The 21568-nt window shown below is 43.1% G+C and overlaps 11 protein-coding genes across 12 annotated transcripts; 7 read left to right on the top strand and 4 right to left on the bottom strand.

Moving 5' to 3' along the window:
- The first annotated feature begins 93 nt into the window (after positions 1-93).
- LOC108099535 (luciferin sulfotransferase-like) lies at positions 94-1356 on the top strand. Its single transcript, XM_017203107.2, has 2 exons — positions 94-621; positions 685-1356. Exons 1-2 carry the CDS (start codon positions 287-289, stop codon positions 1286-1288), a joined length of 939 nt encoding a protein of 312 aa, XP_017058596.1. The 5' UTR covers positions 94-286; the 3' UTR covers positions 1289-1356.
- A 1421-nt stretch (positions 1357-2777) lies between these two features.
- Positions 2778-3916, top strand: LOC108099676 (luciferin sulfotransferase-like). The gene is made up of 2 exons (XM_017203314.2): positions 2778-3140; positions 3301-3916. The coding sequence occupies exons 1-2, from the start codon at positions 2806-2808 to the stop codon at positions 3914-3916; spliced, it is 951 nt and encodes a 316-aa protein (XP_017058803.1). The 5' UTR covers positions 2778-2805.
- A 290-nt stretch (positions 3917-4206) lies between these two features.
- On the top strand, positions 4207-5403 carry LOC108099674 (phenoloxidase-activating factor 2-like). Its single transcript, XM_017203313.2, has one exon. The coding sequence runs from the start codon at positions 4207-4209 to the stop codon at positions 5215-5217; it is 1011 nt and encodes a 336-aa protein (XP_017058802.1). The 3' UTR covers positions 5218-5403.
- Positions 5404-5532: 129 nt separating this feature from the next.
- LOC108099586 lies at positions 5533-7213 on the top strand. Its single transcript, XM_017203192.1, has 6 exons — positions 5533-5806; positions 5859-6095; positions 6157-6297; positions 6351-6506; positions 6566-7021; positions 7074-7213. Exons 1-6 carry the CDS (start codon positions 5594-5596, stop codon positions 7197-7199), a joined length of 1329 nt encoding a protein of 442 aa, XP_017058681.1. The 5' UTR covers positions 5533-5593; the 3' UTR covers positions 7200-7213.
- On the bottom strand, positions 7211-8277 carry LOC108099587 (mitochondrial dicarboxylate transporter). The gene is made up of 2 exons (XM_017203193.2): positions 7841-8277; positions 7211-7652 (listed from the first exon to the last, which is right to left on the bottom strand). The coding sequence occupies exons 1-2, from the start codon at positions 8275-8277 to the stop codon at positions 7211-7213; spliced, it is 879 nt and encodes a 292-aa protein (XP_017058682.1).
- Positions 8253-9227, bottom strand: LOC108099588. The gene is made up of 2 exons (XM_017203194.2): positions 8838-9227; positions 8253-8775 (listed from the first exon to the last, which is right to left on the bottom strand). The coding sequence occupies exons 1-2, from the start codon at positions 9188-9190 to the stop codon at positions 8340-8342; spliced, it is 789 nt and encodes a 262-aa protein (XP_017058683.1). The 5' UTR covers positions 9191-9227; the 3' UTR covers positions 8253-8339.
- Positions 9228-9634: 407 nt separating this feature from the next.
- Positions 9635-10859, top strand: LOC108099589. Of its 2 annotated transcripts, none has more exons than XM_017203195.2 (5): positions 9635-9860; positions 9928-10018; positions 10087-10161; positions 10217-10402; positions 10455-10859. In XM_017203195.2, exons 1-5 carry the CDS (start codon positions 9721-9723, stop codon positions 10701-10703), a joined length of 741 nt encoding a protein of 246 aa, XP_017058684.1. In that variant the 5' UTR covers positions 9635-9720; the 3' UTR covers positions 10704-10859. The 2 variants fall into 2 exon arrangements, with proteins under 2 accessions (XP_017058684.1, XP_017058685.1); XM_017203196.2 differs by having other exon boundaries at positions 9637-9860; positions 10458-10859.
- A 208-nt stretch (positions 10860-11067) lies between these two features.
- LOC108099521 (ATPase H(+)-transporting accessory protein 2) lies at positions 11068-12980 on the top strand. Its single transcript, XM_017203087.1, has 3 exons — positions 11068-11200; positions 11423-11775; positions 12008-12980. The coding sequence occupies exons 1-3, from the start codon at positions 11158-11160 to the stop codon at positions 12575-12577; spliced, it is 966 nt and encodes a 321-aa protein (XP_017058576.1). The 5' UTR covers positions 11068-11157; the 3' UTR covers positions 12578-12980.
- A 60-nt stretch (positions 12981-13040) lies between these two features.
- On the bottom strand, positions 13041-15287 carry LOC108099522. Its single transcript, XM_017203089.1, has 2 exons — positions 13451-15287; positions 13041-13390 (listed from the first exon to the last, which is right to left on the bottom strand). Exons 1-2 carry the CDS (start codon positions 14116-14118, stop codon positions 13252-13254), a joined length of 807 nt encoding a protein of 268 aa, XP_017058578.1. The 5' UTR covers positions 14119-15287; the 3' UTR covers positions 13041-13251.
- Positions 15288-15374: 87 nt separating this feature from the next.
- Positions 15375-17260, bottom strand: LOC108099520 (tryptophan--tRNA ligase, cytoplasmic). Its single transcript, XM_017203086.2, has 4 exons — positions 16961-17260; positions 16475-16886; positions 15839-16418; positions 15375-15775 (listed from the first exon to the last, which is right to left on the bottom strand). Exons 1-4 carry the CDS (start codon positions 17154-17156, stop codon positions 15671-15673), a joined length of 1293 nt encoding a protein of 430 aa, XP_017058575.1. The 5' UTR covers positions 17157-17260; the 3' UTR covers positions 15375-15670.
- A 78-nt stretch (positions 17261-17338) lies between these two features.
- LOC108099656 (vacuolar protein sorting-associated protein 16 homolog) lies at positions 17339-20480 on the top strand. The gene is made up of 9 exons (XM_017203290.2): positions 17339-17475; positions 17549-17738; positions 17792-18062; positions 18121-18809; positions 18871-18998; positions 19055-19203; positions 19262-19545; positions 19608-20197; positions 20263-20480. Exons 1-9 carry the CDS (start codon positions 17420-17422, stop codon positions 20405-20407), a joined length of 2502 nt encoding a protein of 833 aa, XP_017058779.1. The 5' UTR covers positions 17339-17419; the 3' UTR covers positions 20408-20480.
- The last annotated feature ends 1088 nt before the right edge of the window (positions 20481-21568 follow it).

Consider the following 21568-nt stretch of genomic DNA (forward strand, 5'->3'; position numbering starts at 1 on the left):
AATCCAAAAGATCATTAGTTGTTATCTGCAGATTGCTTGATCTTTATTAAGTCAACGAACCGTGGAAGAAAAGCTTTCCAACTACAGTCAGACTTGCCTATCATTTGTGACAAAAAAAACAAACGTGCAATAGATTTTAATCAGTTTTCACAGAAGGTTACTTGAAGGTTTGTTTCGGAGCTTGATCTTTGTTTTTATGGTTTAAAGCTTTTCTCTATCAACGCTGTTTTGCCTTTGGGTCATTCTGATTTGGTTTTTCGCACGCAACAGTCGGGATATTATTGCCATGCAGCTGATCTATCGTGATCTGGAGGCAGACGTAGTTCGTCGCACAAATGCCGTCTTTCTGGCCCAAAATTTTTGGGTGGAGGTGCTTCCCGACCAGTTTATCATCCCCAGGAAATACGTGGAACTGGGCGAGTCCATTCGCTCGCTGCCTGTTTTCGAGGACGACGTCTGGATGGTGTCCTATCCGCGCACAGGATCCTCTTGGGCCCAGGAAATGGTCTGGCTGCTGGGTCACAAGCTGGATTATAAGGCCGCAGAGCAGGACGTGCGAATGCGATCGCCATTCATTGAATTTTCCGCCTTGTTCAGTATGGATCATCATAAGGCGATGGCGTGAGTAATGGAATCATTGAAACATATATCTGGGAAAAATTCAATTTTCTCTTTGCGCGGCAGCCAAAAGTTTGGAAATACCGTGGAGCTGGTTCGCAATCTGCCACGCCCCCGATTCGCCCGCTCCCACTTGTCCTGGCAACTTTTACCGGAGCAATTCGAGACTGTGAAGCCGAAGATCGTTTACACAGCCCGAAATCCCAAGGATCAGTGCGTTTCTTACTATCACTACCTCAAGATGCGGCAAGGATTCATTGGGGACTTTGATCAGTTTGTGGACCTCTTCCTGGATGGGTACGCTCCAATTGGTCCCTACTGGAAGCACGTGCTGCCCTTCTGGAAACGGAGCCAGGAGGAGAACGTGCTGTTCATCAAGTACGAGGATATGGTTAAGGATCTGCCGAGTGTGGTGGGACTCTGTGCCCGATTCCTGGGTGTTGAGAATCTCCTGGATGCCTCCAGTCTGCAGAAACTTTGCGACCACCTTACCTTCGACAAAATGCGGTCCAACATGGCTATTAATCTGCCGAAGCCGTACTCAAAGTTTATTCGCAATGGCAAAATCGGAGATTGGCGGAACCACATGGGAAACGAGATGTCGGAGCGATTTGATGAATGGATCGAGCTGCACTTTCGTGGTTCTGGACTCAGCTTTGATTACGAGTGAATTTTATTGGGAATTTTGTTATATTTCATATTTATATTTCCCTAAACCAATAAAATAGAATAAAATTACTTGCAAGTATCAACTTTTTATTTACAGGTAACGATGAATCGGATTATTAGTTTGTTGTTCGTTTTTTGTGCAATTGGAATATTAGGTGCGGATTCACCGTTTACATCTGAAGAAAAGGAACACATAAAAGACAATATATATATCTAATATATAATAATATATATATTTAAATATATTTAAAGGATTAGTAACAACTGTCCTACAGTACAGTTAAGGGGAGGGTAAGGTTTTAAAAATTTTTTTTTAATATTTTTTTTTTTTTTTTTTTCTGAATGATTAATATGTCGAGAACATTGTGTAAAAATTTTGAGTCAATTAAAGTCAAACTAACGGAGTTACAGCGTTTTAAACAACCGTATTTGGGCGTATTTTCACGTATAAAAATACTTTGAATCGATTTTGCCGAACACGCTATTTTCAAAGTCGGTGCCCCTAATAACTTCAAAACTACTGCACCGATCCTTTTGAAATTTTAAATACTATTTCTGTACATATTTTACGAGGTAACGCTGTCGAGTTTTTTTTTTTTTTTTGTTCATAATTTTGATTTTGCAATGAAAAAATTACCGATTTTTTCCCAAAAAATTGTGTTTTTCACTTCAAAATCTTCCAAAAAATTAAAAAATTGCAATTTTCAAAAAAACTTTACAGCGTTACCTGGGGCGAACTATTATCTAACGAATGAATTTTCATTTTTTGATTTCGGATGATCCAGCACCGAGTTATGAGGGGCACCGCAATTCAACTTTTTTTGGCGACACGTCCGGACAATTGCTACCATTGCCACATTTTTTAATATTTTTTTGTAAAAATTTGGTAAAACATTCTTCTAATGTCATACCTTAATATACCGTTGGTTGAATAAATAAATTTTAACTATGTCGTCAGGAAAAAAATCTCAAAAACATGGCTTTTTTCGCATGATTTGACCTTACCCTCCCCTTAAATAATGATGTTTACATACGATCTTTAATTTTACAGTGGTAACATCTGTTTATATAACTTATTTTAAAGAACTGAAATGATATATTCATAAGGGTCAAAAATCCAAAAGATCATGAGTTGTTATCTGCAGATTGCTTGGTCTTTCTTAAGCCAACAAACCGTGGAAGAAAAGCTTTCCAACTACAGTCAGACTTGCCTAAGAGGTATCATTTGTGCCTAAAAAAAAAACAAACGAGCAATTGACTTTAAACTGCATTTTAATCAGTTTCACAGAACACATAAAATATCAAATTAGTTTTTACTCGAAGGTTTGTTTTGCAGCTTGACTTTTGTTTTTATGGTTTAAAGCTTTTCTCATTCAAACCAGTTTGTGTGTGTGAAAACCCGCCAGGGGCATTTTCACCATTTTCCATTCAGTGGCTCTTTTCAACTTGCATTCGCTGTTTTGCCTTGGGTTCATTGTGATTTGGTTTTTCGGAGGCAACAGTCGAGATATTATTGCCATGCAGCTGATCTATCGGGAACTGGAGGCAGACGTAGTTCGTCGCACAAATGCCGTCTTTCCGGCCCAAAATTGCTTTGTGGAGGTGCTTCCCGACCAGCTGATCATCCCCAGGAAGTACGTGGAACTGGGCGATTCCATTCGCTCGCTTCCTGTTTTCGAGGACGACGTCTGGATGGTGTCCTATCCGCGCACAGGATCCACTTGGGCCCAGGAAATGGTCTGGCTGCTGGGTCACAAGCTGGATTATGAGGCCGCAGAGCAGGACTTGCGAATGCGATCGCCGCTCATTGAGCTTTCCGCCTTGTTCAGCACGGATCATCACGAGGCGGTGGCGTGAGTAATGGATTAAAACTTAGTTCTGGGAGAAGAAATTAAATTTTGTTTAAGATTATTTTTAAATTATTTATTAGTCATTTTTATTAGTATTATTAGTAATCACACATTTTACGATTACAGCTTTTGTCTTAAATTAAACTTTCTCTTTGCGCTGCAGAAAAAAGTTTGGAAATACCGTGGAGCTGGTTCGCAATCTGCCACGCCCCCGATTCGCCCGCTCCCACTTGTCCTGGCAACTTTTACCCGAGCAATTCGAGACTGTGAAGCCGAAGATCGTTTACACAGCCCGAAATCCCAAGGATCTGTGCGTTTCCTACTATCACTACCTCAAGTTGCTGCACGGAATCAATGGGGACTTTGATCAGTTCGTGGACCTCTTCCTGGAGGGGCACACTCCGATGGGCTCCTACTGGAAGCACGTGCTGCCCTTCTGGAAACGGAGCCAGGAGGAGAACGTGCTGTTCGTCAAGTACGAGGATATGATCAAGGATCTACCGAGTGTGGTGCGTCGCTGTGCCCGATTCCTGGGTGTTGAGAATCTCCTGGATGCCTCCAGTCTGCAGAAACTGTGCGACCACCTAACCTTCGACAAAATGCGGTCCAACAAGGCTGTTAATCTGGAGCAAGTGCTGCCGGAGTCGTCGTCAAAGTTTATTCGCAATGGCAAAATCGGAGACTGGCGGAACCACATGGGAAACGAGATGTCCGAGCGATTTGAAGAATGGAGCGATCTGCACATTCGCGGTGCTGGACTCAGCTTTGATTACGAATGAATTTTATTTGGAATTTAGTTTAACAGTTTTATATTTAACAGTTCTCACATAAAAATGTTATTTTTCAATGTTCTTATCGCTACTTTTTTCGGGTATTTTAGGTCTTATCAAGCGCACAAACATTGAAAAAGGCTGCTGTTAGTTTAATCTTGAACAGTCGTCTTCGTTCATTCTTCAAATCTAACACAGTTTATTGCGGACTAAATTCTTAGAATTTCTTAAAATTGGTAAGAATATTTGAAGGCATTTTTCTAATTCAAAGTTTGTGTAGAGTAAAAATTAACCTTGCAATGAATAAAAGGGAATATTATAAAATTATAAGCAAGTATCAACTTTATATTTTACAGGAAACGATGAATCAGTTTATTAGTTTGTTTGTCGTTTTTTGTGCAATTGGAAGATTAGGTGCGGATTCACCGTTGACATCTGAAGAACAGGAACACGTAAAAGATAACCTCGAAAAAATATATAATTCTTGGCAACGGAAAAGGCCTACAGACAAGTTTCACAACAACCGTGACAAAATATTTGAAGGACTAGTAACAACAAGTCGTACAGCACCGTTTAATAGTGATGATTCAAAACCGGATCAGAAATGGGACTTCGCCGGTAATCGCAAGGAAAAGCGAGGCTGTGGGTTTCCAAAAATGGGTGACTCTAAAAGTTCCTGGACTGTTCGCATAATGAATGCCGACCACTCTTCTTTTTATGGATCCCTGATTCATCCGCAAGTGGTTTTGACTGCGGCCCACCATATAAGTGTGTGGGAAAAATATAAGGTTCGTGCTGGTAAATGGGATGATAAAATAAGCGTCTTAAAGACTATGGTTCACCCGAAATTTGACCAAAGAAATCTCGCTAATAACGTGGCACTATTATTCCTGGCCAAGTCTTTCTCTTTGGACGACGACATCAATGTGATTTGCTTGCCAGAACAAGGAGGTATTCCGTCGCCCGGAACCGAATGTTTCTCCAGTAGTTTGGTTTTGCCCATAATCGAGTTTTACAAATGCCAAGATCAGCTTAGGACCCGCAGCGGGACTTCCTTGCATAATACGTTCATTTGCGCCGGAGGAAAACGAGGAGTCGATACTTGCCGAGGCGACGGAGGAGCTCCACTTGCGTGTCCAATTGGATCAGCACATGGGCAACGCTATCAGCTGAGTGGAATAGTTTCATGGGGGATTGACTGCTACCAGGAGGTCCCAGCAGCTTATACCAACGTAGCTTTGTTCCGAGACTGGATTGACATTCAAATGAAAGCCCAGGGCTTGGAAACATCTGTTTACACCGCCTGGTAATAGGTATTATTGTAAAAGAAGTTGTCAAAATAAACCTACATGATTTTATATTCAGATATTTACGACCTTTGATTTAACAATGGTAACTTCTGTTAATATAAGTTATTTTAAAGAACTGATATGATATATTCGTTTTATTGGTGTATGTCAATTTGTTTAAAGTTAAAGATTGAACCCAAAAGGAGATCGTAGCTCTGATAACATGGAATTATTTTTTAAACCGATGTTAAAGTATTTGTTAACATTATTCGATCTGTTCTGTTACGCGGTCAGTTAAATCGATAGTTGCTAACAGAGTTATCGGGACTTGCCGGTCTTATTGTTTACTTTTGTTATTTTTGCTGAACTTTTTGTTCAAAATTAAACTAAGTGTACAATGACTTGTGATTCCACCGAGGCCCTCGTAGCCCACATGTGCGAACTGGTGCAGTTTTACATGCTGCCGGAACTGAAGGAGGATCTGGACAACATCCAGTTGGAAGCGTCGCAATTTGCGAGCTATCATTCCCTGCTTATTCAGGACTTGCCCAAGCTCTACGATTTGGTTCAGGAATTCCTTCAAAAGAGTGGTGATGCAGGACACGAAGAGGTTTGACTTTTCAATGTAGGCATTCCATTTATAACAATTTTTTTATTTTTAGTTGAGAGTAAAACTTATTTTGCTGCTATGCGAGTTAACTGCAGCTCCCACAGTTTACCAACTTAAGAATGATACCGAAAATCTCTTACGGAACGCCAATGAGTTGGCCAAGAAGCTATCTTCTAACTGGTGGGAGTCTACGAATGTCCAAATCCTGAAATACTACGAGCAAAAACTTCACAGGACCTGCTGGAAGAAACAACTAGGAGCAGTTCATGGCTTTGGTAGATACTTGGAGGTAAAGAGTCGTATTTTAAGTGTCCGTATAAAGTATTATATTTAAATCCATCTTCATTTAGCTGCGTTACAGCAATAAGTCCAGAATGACCACCCAGATGCTAGCATTCGCTCTTTCTGTTGGTCTCAATGTGAGGGAATGCTATGATTCCATTTACAAAGAACTTGGCGTCAAGATCTTCTCCGTTATGCTGAAATTTAGCGTAGGTGTGAGGTTTTTAAACGCAAGGAACAGTAAGATTACTTTTATTTTCAGGATACCAAAGACATTCAGGAGCTGAATGTACACAGTGTGATATACGACCATGCTCTCAAGGATGCCTACAACATGGAGTCAATTGAAGCCATCGATTCTGTTTGGAATTGCTTGTACCTATGCTTGGACCACTTTGTGGACCTTGATGCCTTTACGGTAGATTTCAACACATATATTTGAAATATCTAAAACTATTATCATAACACGATTTTTAGTGGAACCAATGCGACGACATGCTGGACCGCCTTATCCAAAACGTGACCATGGCTTCTAGCCCGAAAATCTCCATTTGCCTGCTGCAATTCATCACACGACTGGGTTATTATTTCACCATTAATCGCAGTGACGTCGAAGCTGCACTGTCCGCAGATCTTAGTCAACCCGACAAGTTGGCTGCTTGTCGGGAAGAATGTCTTGCTCTGAACGCTAGCACTAGCTATCGTTGGGCTAAGGCCATCCTCCAAATGCTCGTCCTGGAATCGGATAAGCTGCTTCAAGGAGTCGAAGTATGTACGGAACTACTGCAGCAAATGTTGAGATGTTATCTGGTGTGCATTTTGCCTATTCCTCTGCAAGCTTTGCAGCCCCATCTGCCAGAATTTTATGGAAAGTTTGTGGCTGTGCTTATGGAATGCCTGGTGACCCATAAGCATGCACCATCCGTTCTTAAGGTGAGATTTCCGTCAATCACTCAACTTCTAATTTGATTGTGTTCCTCTTCAGCTTGTTCAGCGCTTCACGGAAATCTTTAGCTTTCAACTGGAAAACCAATCGATCCAAAAGATAACTGCAAGTTTAGTAGAATTCACAGAGGCTCTGACAATTATACAGCGGAAGATTTCTGAATAAATTGCGGGACTTTATGTTGTGTAGTGATCAATCAATATACGATACACGAATGTTGCCAAAAGAGTGTGTGGTACAAGGCCCATTAGAGCAGGCTTCCATCCGAAAAAAAATCCTCTGTAACCATGTTTTTGTACAACTTTTCGGCACATATCTACATAGGAAAAGGGACCATAGTGGGAGGAATCATTCAGGATCAATATGGCCACTGAATCCACAGGCGTCATGATGACCGTGATAATGCCACCTGTTAGAGCCATCGTAATGAGATCACTGAGCCAGGGTTCATGGATTCCGTGGACCTTCGATGTCACAATTGAGACTTTTTCGCTTACGGGGGTGTACAGCATGGCCACGGATGTGCTAGCTAAAGCGTTGATCTTCCAACCGTTGAATAAATATAAGAGTCCGCCTTTTCTATACATGCACATGAGTCCTTGAAAAAAATTCCGATAACTATAAAAGAATAACCTTAATATCTTTGAATTTCGTATAAAAATGAAGCAAATGTGTAAAACTATTTAGAACCTAACACTAAAATGTACTGGTCTGCCACAGAATTATAAATTCTATTTGGTTGACGACCGCTCAAAGTTTGAAAGTGTTGAAAAAAAAGGTCCTTTCGAATAAACTTGATTTCTTACTTGCGCCGTTCGTAGGGCCCGCGTGTTATATCCGCCTGTCTAATGACCGCTAGCTTCGCGAACGGTGTAGCAAAGACTCCGCCCCAAAAACCAGTTATGCCCAGGACCGTAGATGTGTTATACGGCCTTAGCATCTGCACATACTTGTTATCTTGCAGGTTATAGAACAGCGTGTAACTGGACAACGTGTGAACACCGCAACGCAAACCAGAGGCCACAATTCCGTAATAGAAACCAGGCAGCCCGTGCCTGGACATCAGCCGGAACATGTGGCTTACGGTAAGCCGACTGTGTGTAATCACATTCGCTTGGATATTCACCCGAGCCAGTTCCATTGGATGCGAAAGCAGCTGGGCCATCATCTTGATCAGAAAGCCTACATACACGGGCATCTGAACGAACTTTTCCATCGTACTGCCCGCATCACTATTATTCATATTTTATACAAATTTATATATTCAGAAGAAATTTTAACTGTATGGTGTGTAAAAAACTAAGGCTACTCGCACTCTGCCCTTAATTTGACGATCTCCAACTGCGTTTTTTTCGCCTCCAACATGGTAACGGTTCGTTTCAGTTCGGCGATTTCGTTCATCTTGGTAAAGTAGTCAGACTTGGCCTCCAGATACTCCGTCTCCGCCTTGATAAGATCCTTCTGGAGTCTGTTGGCATCGGATTGCGGGATCACCAGTTGATCCAGGTCGCTCAGGTAGCTGACCAAAGTGGTTTCTGGATTGCGCCCGCTGCTCTCATCTTCGTCGAGAAGTTTATCCAGTAGACTGCTGGTCGAGATCTCGATTGTGGATGCAGTTGCCTCCGGTTCGGAGGTGGAAATTGAGAATTTGGATTCCGCTGGCTTGGATTCCACGGCCCCTGAACCCGTCCTTGTGGCCAGCTCCTCGGTTAGGTCCTCCCGGAACTTAGAGCAGGATTTCCTGAAGACACAATTCGCTGTAGACTGTACTCGGAAAATAGCGGGAATCTTGTTTATACGGACCTGTGGATAATTAGCCTGTCAATACTGGTGTTTGACTGACATTTTCGGCAATGAATGCACAGGGCTCGGTATTTTTTGGGCTCTCCTTCCTTTCCTTTCTTGAACGACGGTAGGAATCCTAGTTTTTTCCATGTTGCGTCCTTGGAAACGCCGCGAAATCGCTTTTCTTTTTTTACCACCGACATTCTTTTACATTCAGCTTGTGTTAAATTACGCGTATGTGTGCTGCTGTAAAAACAACGAATGTATCGATATAAAGAACTTTTGTTATCGATGGTCGCTATGATTTGAAAGTTAATTACAGATAATATGATTTGAGTTATAAAAAAATTATGCAAAAGACCGAGACCCATGCTATGGGGATGCTTTATTCGATTTATAATTTAAAAACTGTATAAATCAGTAAGGATGTGATATTTATTGCCGTGCTGTAAAAGATTAATTATTTGTACTCTGTGACATAAAAATCTATAACAAAACGAAGAAATCAAATTTTTTGTTTTTTTGTAGAGCCTGAATGTGATTATAAAACACATTAAAATTTGGTAATATGACATACGATGGCATGATTTTGGAAACCGAAGGGATTTTAGATTTCAAATTGTGATCCCTTCACAACACATTATCTTAATGCTAAAATTTGGGTAGCATAAAATATGAATAACAATATATACTTCTTGATATATTTTATGTCTTAATTATTTAAAACTCGAACCAAAATGATTAAAAAACCAACTGATGTGTTTCAAAAACTGATATCTATCGATATATCGATAAGTGTTGTTGGTTGCTAGCGTGGATTTTACCTCCAGCTGTAGAGTAGCCATTTTTATTAGCATAGTGTATAGTACATAACAATTTACGACGCTTTCTGCATTAAAAAATGCCACGAAAAAAATCTGAAGAGTTTTACAAGACTCATGGGTTCACGGCGAATTTTGAAAATGGCAAATATTCGGCCACCTGTCATAATTGCGACCGGGTGCTCCAAAATACAGCGCTTTCCCGCCTATCATTACATAGGTAACCATACATACATATCATTTGGTATTATGTTTACATACGTCAAGTAATTTCAATTTAATTGTAGGCAGACCTGCGATTCTAGGCGAAGTAGATGTCCTGTAACATACCATACGGACATGAACAAGGATCAAGAGGAAGAGGGTCCCCGGATCAAGGTAACTATCTTTAGAAACTACTCTTAATAATATTCAAGAAGCTCAATGCTTTTCGCTCCATTATGTAGATCCAGAAAATTTCGGGCGACGAAGATGACGGCGGCTTGGAAAATGCTGGCGAGGGCAAAGAGATAATAGTTAAGGTAAGCACTTGGGACCCATCAAGTCTCCGAAAACTAAGTATTCATTTTTTACCAGATTCAGCAAATTTTGGATGCTGAGGCAGAAGCGGAACCCGTCAAATCACAGCCCAGGATCAAAACAGAGATCCGCAAAGTGAGTACTCCCCAGAACAAGGAACCGGTTGAGCAAAGCATAGAATTTGAAATCTCAAACGTCGAGGAACAAAACCGTGATTGCGAGTATATGGAGGAAAGCAAAGAAGTGAGCATTTTATATTTACCTAATATATATTGCACTTCTAATATCTATGAAGCAGCATTACATATTGCAGCAAAATGCGGACGATTTGGTCAATGGAACGACAACTTTCGTCGAGGCTAGGCCAAGGAATCATTTGGCCTCCCTGAAAGCGGATAAGACAAGAGCGGAGATCCGACAATATCAAAGCAAGACCAAGTTCCTGAAAACGGAAACTAATAATTTAAAACTCGAGCGAACGCTGACTTTGCTCCGTATCCAGAAGCTACGTTTGGAAATCGATGCCCTTCGCGCTCAAAATTAATTTTAGCCCTAGTGTTATGGAAAGCCCTTGTAAGTGTAAGCATACTGACCCCTCCAAAACCTCTGTATGGTTGCTATGAAATGGGAAACGTGTTTTTTACTGAACATCGCTTAATTATTTGGAAAAATTATTTAAAAAATAAAAAATTTAAACAAATCTTACGTTTTCTTGAGTAACATCGTCTTCCTAGCGTTGGCAAGATTGCAAGAATATAAAAGTTTCAAGGAACCAAAAAAATAGATTTTGTTATAGAAATTAAAAATAAAAACATTTGCTTAAATGCATACGTAAATCGATACTTTTCTTTCTTTGACAACCCTGTCAATAGAGTACTCGATAACATTTCGCAGCAACTCTGCTCATCACATGATAGCCAGAGAGAATTCGGGGAGGAGGAAAGGTTTTTCTTTGCAGTCGTTCGTCATATGATTAAAAGTCCAGCGGAAAACTGAAAATGTTGCGAATTTGCGTGATTTTCTCGCTGTTTATTGCAGCCAGTAAGTACAACTACCATTAATACAGGCGAGGAAAATATTTCCAACATGCGAAAGGAGGTTTTAAACTGGATATTCTTTATTCATCGTTTCTGGCTCGGGGGTGGTGACACCCAAACCTCGGGACTTCTGAGTGTTCCTCATATGCATGCGCAGAATCTTGGACTAAGGAGAAAAGTACCAGTGGTATAAAAATTGTTAAGGAATATTTTTCCTCTTCCACAGTTAATGCCGCTGGCGAATTCACGGTTCTGAACCGCCCGAAGGCAATCAGTTTCAAGGGCAACGATGCACTGGAGAGCCAATACGTTGGCGACGTGCTCTACGCTTCGCTGGGAAACGCTGTCATCGGGGACTCCAACTGGAGCGGACTGACGATCAATGATCCCTTCAACCTGGCCAAGGGTGTCATCGTCGTTCACGTTCAGGGTCTTGGACACGTGACTACCGCCGGCAATGTCAAGTCCTACGAACTGACGGGATCCTCAACTGATGCCTCCCTGAATGCCTTGGCCGCTGAATTGGAGGCCGCCAATGAGCCCGTTTGCGACATCAACTTCGAGCAGTTCGACGATGGTGTAAGTGTTCCTGAAGAGGGGAAAACCATATCAGAGGCCTTACGGAATTTCATTGGCCTTGCATAAATACCTGCGCAAAGTGTTAGTAATATAAATCACATGATGCAACATTAATTTTTGCGTAAAAAGGTAGATTTCTTGTGTTTTAACAATAGAATTTCGTATGTCTGATGTGGTTCCTTCTTTAAAGTAAACCTGAAAACAAAATAACTTAAATTGCATAATTTTCTAGGTTCAAGCCTGGAAATCGTGTTTTGGCGACTTCGAGGCCCCAGCTGCCAAGCCCTCCAAGCACCTGAACCCCACCCTGCATTCCGCCGACAAACAGTTCCTGCAGGAGGTTGGATTCGTCAACAGTGCTGCCGATCACCTGGCTGAGATGGCCAAGCCCTCGAATGTTCTGCTGCTGCGCGTGTCCGTCGATGGAGTAGCCAAGGCTCATGGCGAGAAATCCGTGGCCGTGGATGAGGCCAACAAGCTGCTGTCCGCTGCCATTGGTCGCCTGCTGGCCGCCTCCCAGAAGTCCAGCGACTCGGTCCTGTTTGTGCAGACCACGGAGAAGGATATTGCTGTGTCCCGCGCTAAGCGTGAAGCCGTGCCTCCCAACACCAGCAGCAACCCTTTCAACCTGGCCGTTTACTATAACAGTGACTACCCGGTGATCTTCAACATCATCCTATGGTTCATGGTCGTCTTTGGACTGTCGCTGCTGGCCATCTGCTATGCCATCGCTGCCATGGATCCCGGCAGGGACTCCATCATCTACCGCATGACTTCCACCCGCATTAAGAAGGATAACTAAACGTGCAGGAGGAGGAGCGAAGGATCGAGAGGAGCTTGCGTTACGCTTTGTTATTTCGTCCCCTTTTTGAGTTGCAATTGGCCAACTTCTACTTCAATCCAACAGCGGATAAATTGTGTGTATGTGTGTGTGTGCAAACAGCTGTCGCAGTAGTTGGTTAAATTATCTATACATAAGTATTAACAAACTTATCAGTTTTCGATGCAGTTGCGGCTGAGCAACAATTCCATAGTAATTTGTTATATTTTCCTGTTTTGTTGTACTTTTTAGGTTTATATATATACGAATATGCACAACATACTCGCCAAGTCAGTCAGTTCTTCAAATAATTCATCATATGTAAATTACCAAAATGTGGAGTGTTAAAAAGTAACGTTAAATATATATAGCCTAAAAAGACAAATGGTTCGTTTTAATTGGCACCAATTTTTGGGAAATATTTTAAAGCCTAATCAGTCACGAATAATGCTTCATATATATTATTTTATTGCACTTATGAAAAATTAAAGCTAATGCTTTTCCAAATAGTAACATTTAACAGAAACCTTAGTGTTTAAATGGTATTTTCACAATATAAGTTTTGGAGAGCATGGTAATTTGGTGGGGCAACCGCCATTGATTTTTCTTTGGCAAACTGCAGATTTCTTTGAAGTGGATAATTACTAGGATTAAATCTATGATCCCCAATGATCGTTGGCATTATCATAGGGGGAACTACTCCCACCGCTCCAGGCACAGCATCCACTGCCATTTTGGGCCGCTGAACTCTCGCGCAGCATGGCCTGAAGGTGATTTATATAGTTAATGGCAATCCTGCAGAAAAAGATATTTGGTTAACACATAATTTAGTGAGAGAACAATTTTCACACCCACCTCAAGCTCTCAATTTTGGAGTACTTTTTTCCGTTCGGCTTGGAAATAGGCAGCTTGGAGCGCAGTAAATCGAAAGCGCGATTCATGTCCCGCATCCTGGTTCTCTCCCGATCGCAGGCGGTGCGTCTGTAGTCCTTCTCCATCTGCAAGGCTTTCTCCCGCCAGGCGGGATTGTGTTCCTTCGAGATGTCCACCTCTGTTCCGTTGGAAATACCTCCGCCGCCGTAGCTCATGTACATGGGTGGTGGCACCAGCTCACTGGGCTTACTGCCCTCCAATCCCACTGGTGAACCAGAGGCTACCTGTCCGGTATGCCACATCGACACCGGCTGGGGAATCACACTATACGTAGGTGGCAACAGACCCAAGCTGGGCGACTCTTTCTCGTAGCCACCCATCAAGGTGGGTGAGTAGTTGTGCGCCGGAACTGGCGCATAGGCCAGCAGACCTGATCCATCGGGGGTTAGGGTGTAGTTAAGACTAACGGCTGGACAACTGGCAGATTGGGGAGCACCCAGTTCGAGGAGGACGGGCTGTTCCGCCGACTCTGCCTCGTTCTCGGATCCGCCGCTCAAATAGGGTCCACCCGTAGAGGCTGGCACGGGCACCAAGACCGGCGGGGGATCCCCCGGAGCACTGGCCGCGGAGCTCAGCAGTTGATCCGTCATCGCCTAAGCCGCTTTTCGAATGACCGATCGCGAGTTCTTGCCGGACTGCAGCAGCTCTACCTGGACTCGGTTGCGTTTCTTTTGCTTTTCTCGTGCTTTTCTTATTTTAAGTGCATTAGAGACTCTGCCAATCGTGATGAATGGCTCACCATCGATCCGATTCAAGACGTGACTACTCATCCGGGGTTGATGAGAGCCACATCTCGTCTAGTTTAAGGGGCCACCTCTTTGTACGTGTGTCAACAAGTGATCTATAGGGGACCAACTTGTCGTCGAGGATCCTTTTGTCACAGGTAGTACACGCTGAGGTACACAAACAAAGCGGCTTAATTTCTTTGCTATTGTGCGATCGATCCGACGACGACTGCAGATCGAGGCGCGTGTGGCAGGCTGGAGTTGCGTCCGACTTGTGGAAGGCGAAGTCCCTCTCTGGGATCAGCGATCGACGATCGTCGCCACAACTTCAGTTTGAGTTTTTCTTTTCGATCGCTATATACAAACACCCACACTTCAGCTCGGCGCACATAAGCGAGTATTTTCGACGCATGTAAACACAAGTGTTTTGACTTAATTAAAAAAAATACATATCCATTTATCCCCAGTTATGAACACACGTCTATATGAAGGTAAAAATAAAACCTAGGCGGCCAGGCTGTGCTTAAAGGTTCCCCAATTTTATTTTTCTAACAAATTTGTTTGCCGCCTAATCCCGACATGAACAGTGAGCGCTCAGTAAGTTTTATAATGATAATCACTTCCTAATTATATTTTAAATGATTTCATATTTTACTTTTAATTTTTTATTTTTGCAACATAACACTTTGCTGAAAGATCGTCGGTCATTTATATTAAACGAAAACTGAAGTAGGTTTTAGACTTCTCAGATACTCTTTATATGCTTCTGTTATTTACTTTGATTGTTATTAAACATTTAAAATATAAAAACAACAAAAATGTTTCCCTTTTCAAATAAACTGTATTTACTGGGAGTCTTGCCCCGAAATTTAATGCATGTGCAAGTTCTCGAGTTACTCCTAAACACAACAACATGGGAAATTACTTACATTTTTGCGAAGCGGAGAGGTATTTTGTTAGCTGGCTTTCCAGAGCGGGCGTCTTGCCGCGAATCGGAAATGAATATGCGCCAAGTTCTCCGTAGAGAAACCTAGAGAGTGGCTTGGTTTCTCGCGGGCTCTCCTTGGCTAAGGGTTTCGGGTTCCCAGGGAAATTTACAGACCTTTTTACAACTCCCTGAATGTGGGTCACTGTGCTGGCAATTGCAAATCGAAGCCGTTTATTATTTTCTGCTTTATAAAAGTAAACACGGTGTGTAAAAAATAAAATAAATAGCGAGTACAACGATGCATTAAGTGGACGCCACTCGGACTCAGAGCCCAGCCGAAGATCAATTCATTTTTGCTATTTACATAGGAGATCCTTAGTCGGTTCGGTGCTGAACTAATCTCGCTTAGTTCGATTTAAGCTAATTTCGTTTTAACTCTAGTAAGAATCGATGTCAAGCAAATGCAGGTCCCTCAACCCCGATGAAGTTCTAACTGCCGAACTTTAAGGGTCGCAATTCGAAGTATTTATCAAGCACTTCGTCCGTGACCAGCTTCCTGGCTGCCTGGTGCTGTTCTACAATGGGTGTGAGGGTCTGAAGAGGAAGTATAAAATTATTGTAAAACCGTGTTAATAAAAACAAAAAGGTTTAACTTACCTCCACGGCCAGCTTCTTGATCTCCCCCGTTAGCATTTCACCCTTGCTGTAAGCCACTCGCACCTCCTCCAACTTGGCATCGTCCTCCAGGAAGAACTTAAGCAGCTGGTAGGAAACATCAACTTCGGGTACACCACCTAACTTGCGGTGCTCCTCCACAGTGGCGCGTCCTCCGGAGAAGGCGTACTTGTTGATCTTGTTCTTAACCTGCTTCGGCGTATCTGTCAAAAAAACTGCCGAATTCAGATCGCTAGCAGACATCTTTGTTTTGGCACCCTGCAGCGCCGGGAAGAAGGTTGAGTGGATAAGAGCGCACTTGGGGAATCCCAGACGAGGGGCCACATCACGGGTCATGCGGAAGTACGGGTCCTGATCGATCGCGCACGGGATGAGACAGTGCACCTTCTTGTTGCCGAAAATGAAGGGGAAGGTGCTCGAGATGGCAGGAGCTGCTTGAGCGGCCGGGAAACCAATCTTGCCAATAATGTCTGAATCGCCAAAGCCAAAGATGCCCTTCACCTGGTTGAAGGTGACGCACTTTTGGATGCGAATGATGTTCTGGTACATGGCAGGATTTTTTCTAAAAGGAAAAGCAATCGATTAAGAGTTTCTTAAATTCTTCTTTAAGTTACCCACCCCATAAATTCCAGGTTGTTGAATATGAATGTCTTATTGACATCGAATCCCATGGCCACAATATCCTTGGCATTCTCACGTGCCAGCTTGATGGCATCTTCTACTTTCAGGTCTTTCCACAAGGTCTTCTCGTCGTCGGTCAGCTGGATGACCAGCGGCACATCGAACGTCTCCTGCAGCCACTTGGTCATAATAAAGGGCACCAGGTGACCAACATGCAGGGATCCGGAGCTAGGACCACGACCAGTGTACAAGTAGAAGGGTTTACCCTGTTCCCGCAGAGACAGAATCGTATGCAGATCCCTGTGTGAGAAGAACATGCCCCGCTTGATTAAGTGGTGCACGGGCTTCCCCGTGATTTTTTCAAAGCGAGCGATGAGCTCCTCATCGATTTTGCTGGAGCCAAAACGTTCTGCAACGTGTCAATATTTGTAGATTAAATAAGCTGAAGGGAAGTGATTAATGAAGGCCAGTTGAAACACTTACTAATCAGCTTGTCGTAGTCGACGCCCGCGTCATTGCTGCTGGCCACATTCCACGGATCCACGACATCTTCGGCTGGTGCAGCTGCTCCCTCCTGGGCCTGAGCATCCGTGCCTGTTTCCACGGGCTCCACCTCAGCTTTTCCATTCAGCGTCAGTGCCTCCACGCCCTCCACAATAGTCTCCTTGGTGTCCGCCATTTGGTTGGGATTTCGTCAGTCTAATTTTCGCGATTTAACAGATAATTTAATACTGGCCAGTGTAATTGGGCCCTTCACACGTGAAATGAGGCGCTTATTAAAGGTGGCCAATCGTCGATACCACTATCGATAGTCCGTTTTATTTGTTGATGCTGGACAACTCTGTTTAATCAGCTGTTGCACTGCAAATTGCTGGCGAAAAATGCAAGCAGGTTGAATGTTATTTCGTTTTTGGATAAATTGGGCAATAAACAACTAACAAAATGCCTATAATGTACAACACGGGCGAGTGGTTCAAAGTGCGGCCGGACTACTACAGGTGTGTAATCTCCAAACGTTTTAAACCAATAAAACCACTAAAGGATACGCCCATAAATGATATGTATATTCAGAAAAGTGGAACTCGCTACACCCGATTGGCCCTTGGATTTGGACTTGGAGTACATGCTGGTGGAAGCGGCTCCATATGGAGGACCATTAGCGGCCACAAGGGATCCCACCAAATTGGTGCCGGTAAAGGGAACCGCCAGACCAATGATTCGCATCTTCGACACAACCGGCAGGGAAACAGGTCACATATTGGTGAGTAAACTAATGAGAAAGAAATACATTTTAAAGAAGTTGTTTTTTCGCAGTGGAACCATGGGAAGCTAATAGCCATGGGCTGGTCGGACACGGAGGAGCTTATCTGCATCCAGGAGAACGCTACTGTGTTTGTGTACGACATGTTTGGCCGGGAAAAAGAATCCTACAGCATCGGCGATGAAGCAAGTGTTACCAAAATTGTGGAGGCGAAGGTTTTTCAGTCATCGGCTGGAACAGGAGTAGCCGTGATGACCACATCTGGTCGGATCTTTCTCAAGCAGAACAGCAACAAGACTGAAAGGAAATTGCCAGACATTCCGAGTAACCTAATACCCACCTTTTCAAATAACAACAGGATCTAATAAGTTTTCCTTTGCAGATTCCAGCATCAACTGTTCTTGTTGGGAGATTGTTACCGAGGGACGCAATAGCTATTGCCTTTTGGGAAGAGATCGAGAGGTGATTAAACTGTTCCCAGGCGAAACAGTGGGCACCATTACAGCCAATCTCTTCGAGAAACCGCATGAGCGAATTATCAAGATCTCCGTGTCGTACAACCACCAGCACTTGGCTTTGTACACCAACACCGGACTTCTTTGGCTGGGCAGCGTGGATATGCGACAAAAGTACTGTGAATTCGACACGGGTCGCAAGGACATGCCATTGCAAATGGAATGGATTATGAACTCGGATAACAGTGAAGCGGATGCCGTGGTCATTTCCTACCCATCCTACCTTTTAATTGTTAATCGCAATGCTGATCGCAGTGATTTTCCTTACGATCCTGTCATGTTCCTTGTAGCAGAAATGGATGGTGTCCGCATCATCACGCAGAGCTCACATGAGATGATTCAACGCCTGCCCAAGTGTGTGGAGAATATCTTCGCTGTGAACAGCCAGGAACCGGCCAGCTATCTTTTTGAAGCGCAGAAGAAGTTCGAGGAGAAATCGTACAAGGCGGACGAGTATCTCAGCATGTGTCGGGAAAACATTGATCTGGCGGTGTCCGAATGCATAGAAGCAGCGTCCTTCGAATTTTGTCCAGAGACTCAGAAAAGTTTGTTACGGGTAGGTAGTTAAAACTTTGCTTCATTTAAAATACTTTCCAAAATATTTATTTGTATTTAAGACGGCTTATTATGGAAAGGGCTTTATACGTGGCCACAATCCCGACGAATACATGCGTATAATGAGAATATTGAGGGTACTTAATACTCTGCGGCATGAGAGGATTGGCATGCCGCTTACCTTTAAACAGTACGTGTCTTCTACATCGTGGTTTAAAAGTACTTTGACTGAGATTTCCATTTTAGGTTCACGCACCTTAATACCGAGGTGATACTCAGCCGTTTGGTATTCCGCAAGCACTATGCCATAGCCATTCAAGTGGCCAAGCATTTAAACCTTCCGGAATCCTGGATCTTGGAACACTGGGCCTACCATAAGGTTATCAATGATCCGAGTGAGTGTAACTCTAGTTAATCTTTAGAACTAATAATTTATAAGTTTGTTCTTAACAGATGACGTTGAAGTGGCGCGTAAGATTACAGAAAAGTTTAAAAATCCCTCGGTGGAGGGCATTTCCTTTTGCAATATTGCTGCGAAGGCACATCAAGCTGGTCGTGATGATCTGGCCATCAAGCTGCTGGAGCTGGAGCCACGTGCTTCGCTCCACGTACCTCTGCTGCTAAAGATGCGGAAGTTTGATCGGGCGGTAGGCAGTGCCACGCAGTCTGGAGATACAGAATTAATCACCCAAGTTCTACTGGAAATGAAAATGCACATGATGCTGTCTAATTTACATGTAAAGCGAAATCTGTATTTTAAAATGAATTTAAATATTAATATTATCCCCTTTGTTTTCAGATGACCATCAGAGATCATCCGCTGGCGCTTAACATGTACAAAAAGATCATGCGGGAATCAAATCGAGCCGGGCTCTATGGCATTTACAACACAGAGGACGATCAAAAGGCAATCGCCGAGTATCACTTTGAAAACGCAATCGAAACCGAAGGTCTGGAGTCGAATCTGTCGATGATTGGCAATGCATACGCCCAGGGACGTTGCACATTGGAGGCAGAGCTTTGTTCAGATACTAGTCGATTATTGAAGCTGCAAAAGACTCTAGGCACAAAGTATAACGTCAGCTTCAGTGGATTGTCAGTACACGACACCATTCTGGAGTTGCTACAGATCGGAGAGTTGAAGGAGGCAGAGCGGTTGAGAAACGATTTTAAGGTGCCCGAGCGACGATTTTGGTGGATGCGAATCCTCATGCTCTCCGAGCAGCACAAATGGGATGAGCTGGAGAAGCTGGCGAAAAGCAAAAAGAGTCCCATTGGCTACGATCCTTTTGTAGAGGTCTGCTTAAAACAGGATAAGCCAAGCGAGGCGCGGAAGTATATAGCCAGATGTCGGGACAACCGCAAGGGTCTCTGGTTTTTGAGGGCAAAGTAAGTTGCCTTACTTTGTAACACACTGGATTGTCTAAATTTAAATATTTTTCTCTTTTATAAAGCATGTTTAATGAAGCCATAGATTGCGCCTTCGAGCAGCGAGATGTGCACAGTCTCTATGAACTGCAGAAGAATCAGGCAATCGTGAACGATGGCACTCTGCTCAGCAAAGTTTGCACTTACATTGCCACGCTGGAAGGAAAGTAGTCGCAACATTCCTATTAATGAACAAACAGTTTGCGTATAATAAAATGGTATTTATTTATGGCTATACAAGGAACTAAGGGTTTTGTTTATGTGAAAAGTAGAGGTCCCAATAATTGGCTTGAGGAGAAAACTTTAATTTTCCTTTTTCCACACCTCTGCTTAGAATGTATTTCATTTCCCAGATGGGACCTCCTGTCCCACTGCCCCAGTAAAATCCAGCCACTGAGCTGCCGACAGTAACTATAAACCCAGTTAACACACACACAATTTGGCGCTGTCCCTTGCATAAGTAACTCGGCTCGGCCCCCCGCAATTTGTAGACAATTTCGTTATACGGACCATAAACGCGAATTCCCGATGCTCGACGCCTGTGTAAATAAAATTTATAATCAGTGCCACATCCACGACCCGAAGGAAGCCAAAAAAAAGAAAAGTGTATTTCTGTGACGACACTCCTGCTGGCTGGATCTGGATGGCAAACACAGAATGGCAAATGTTGACGCCTTTATTGGGTTCAAAATGTGAATTGCGTCATGGTAAATGGGGGCGGCGTAAAAGGAGGCTGGGTTTTCAGGGAGTAAGTAGTTGACATTGTCCTAAAACACGTTTGTCAGCAGCAAAGCCTAAAAATGTGACTTTGGGGGGAAGCCATGCCGGAAACACGGAATTCCAATTAGTCTTCATTTTTAGTAAAATTACCACACACACTCCCCCTTTTTTTGCTGGCCAATTTTTAAAGCGGCGACCATATTTTTCCCGCTGCTGCTGTTCTCGTGACTTCCATTTTCGCCACCGATACTGTCGACTGGATTTATTTATGGCTCACAGGATGTTCGATTCGTGGAGTTTGTAAGCCGAATTTATTTGCAATTTTCGGCCGTTGTTTAAAAAACGCTTTCGCTGACAGACGGAAACCATTGGTGGTTTTTCGGCTGCGGTTTTTGGTTGTCCTACGACATTTCCGTCCTGGCAGCAGATGCCATTTCGGTGGCTAAATGTCACTGCGACATGACAAACTAAAAGGTTATTGCATTTCAAAAACATGCATTTCCATGAACGGATTATTCTCAAATTAATATTTCATGGGGGTGTGCTGACATAATTGGAAACACCCCAAAACATATCCATTACGGTCCGATAGCCTTCAGCAAAGAACAAATA

The sequence above is a fragment of the Drosophila ficusphila genome, unplaced genomic scaffold (assembly GCF_018152265.1).
Source record: "Drosophila ficusphila isolate 14025-0441.05 unplaced genomic scaffold, ASM1815226v1 contig_791, whole genome shotgun sequence".
Taxonomy (NCBI): domain Eukaryota; kingdom Metazoa; phylum Arthropoda; class Insecta; order Diptera; family Drosophilidae; genus Drosophila; species Drosophila ficusphila.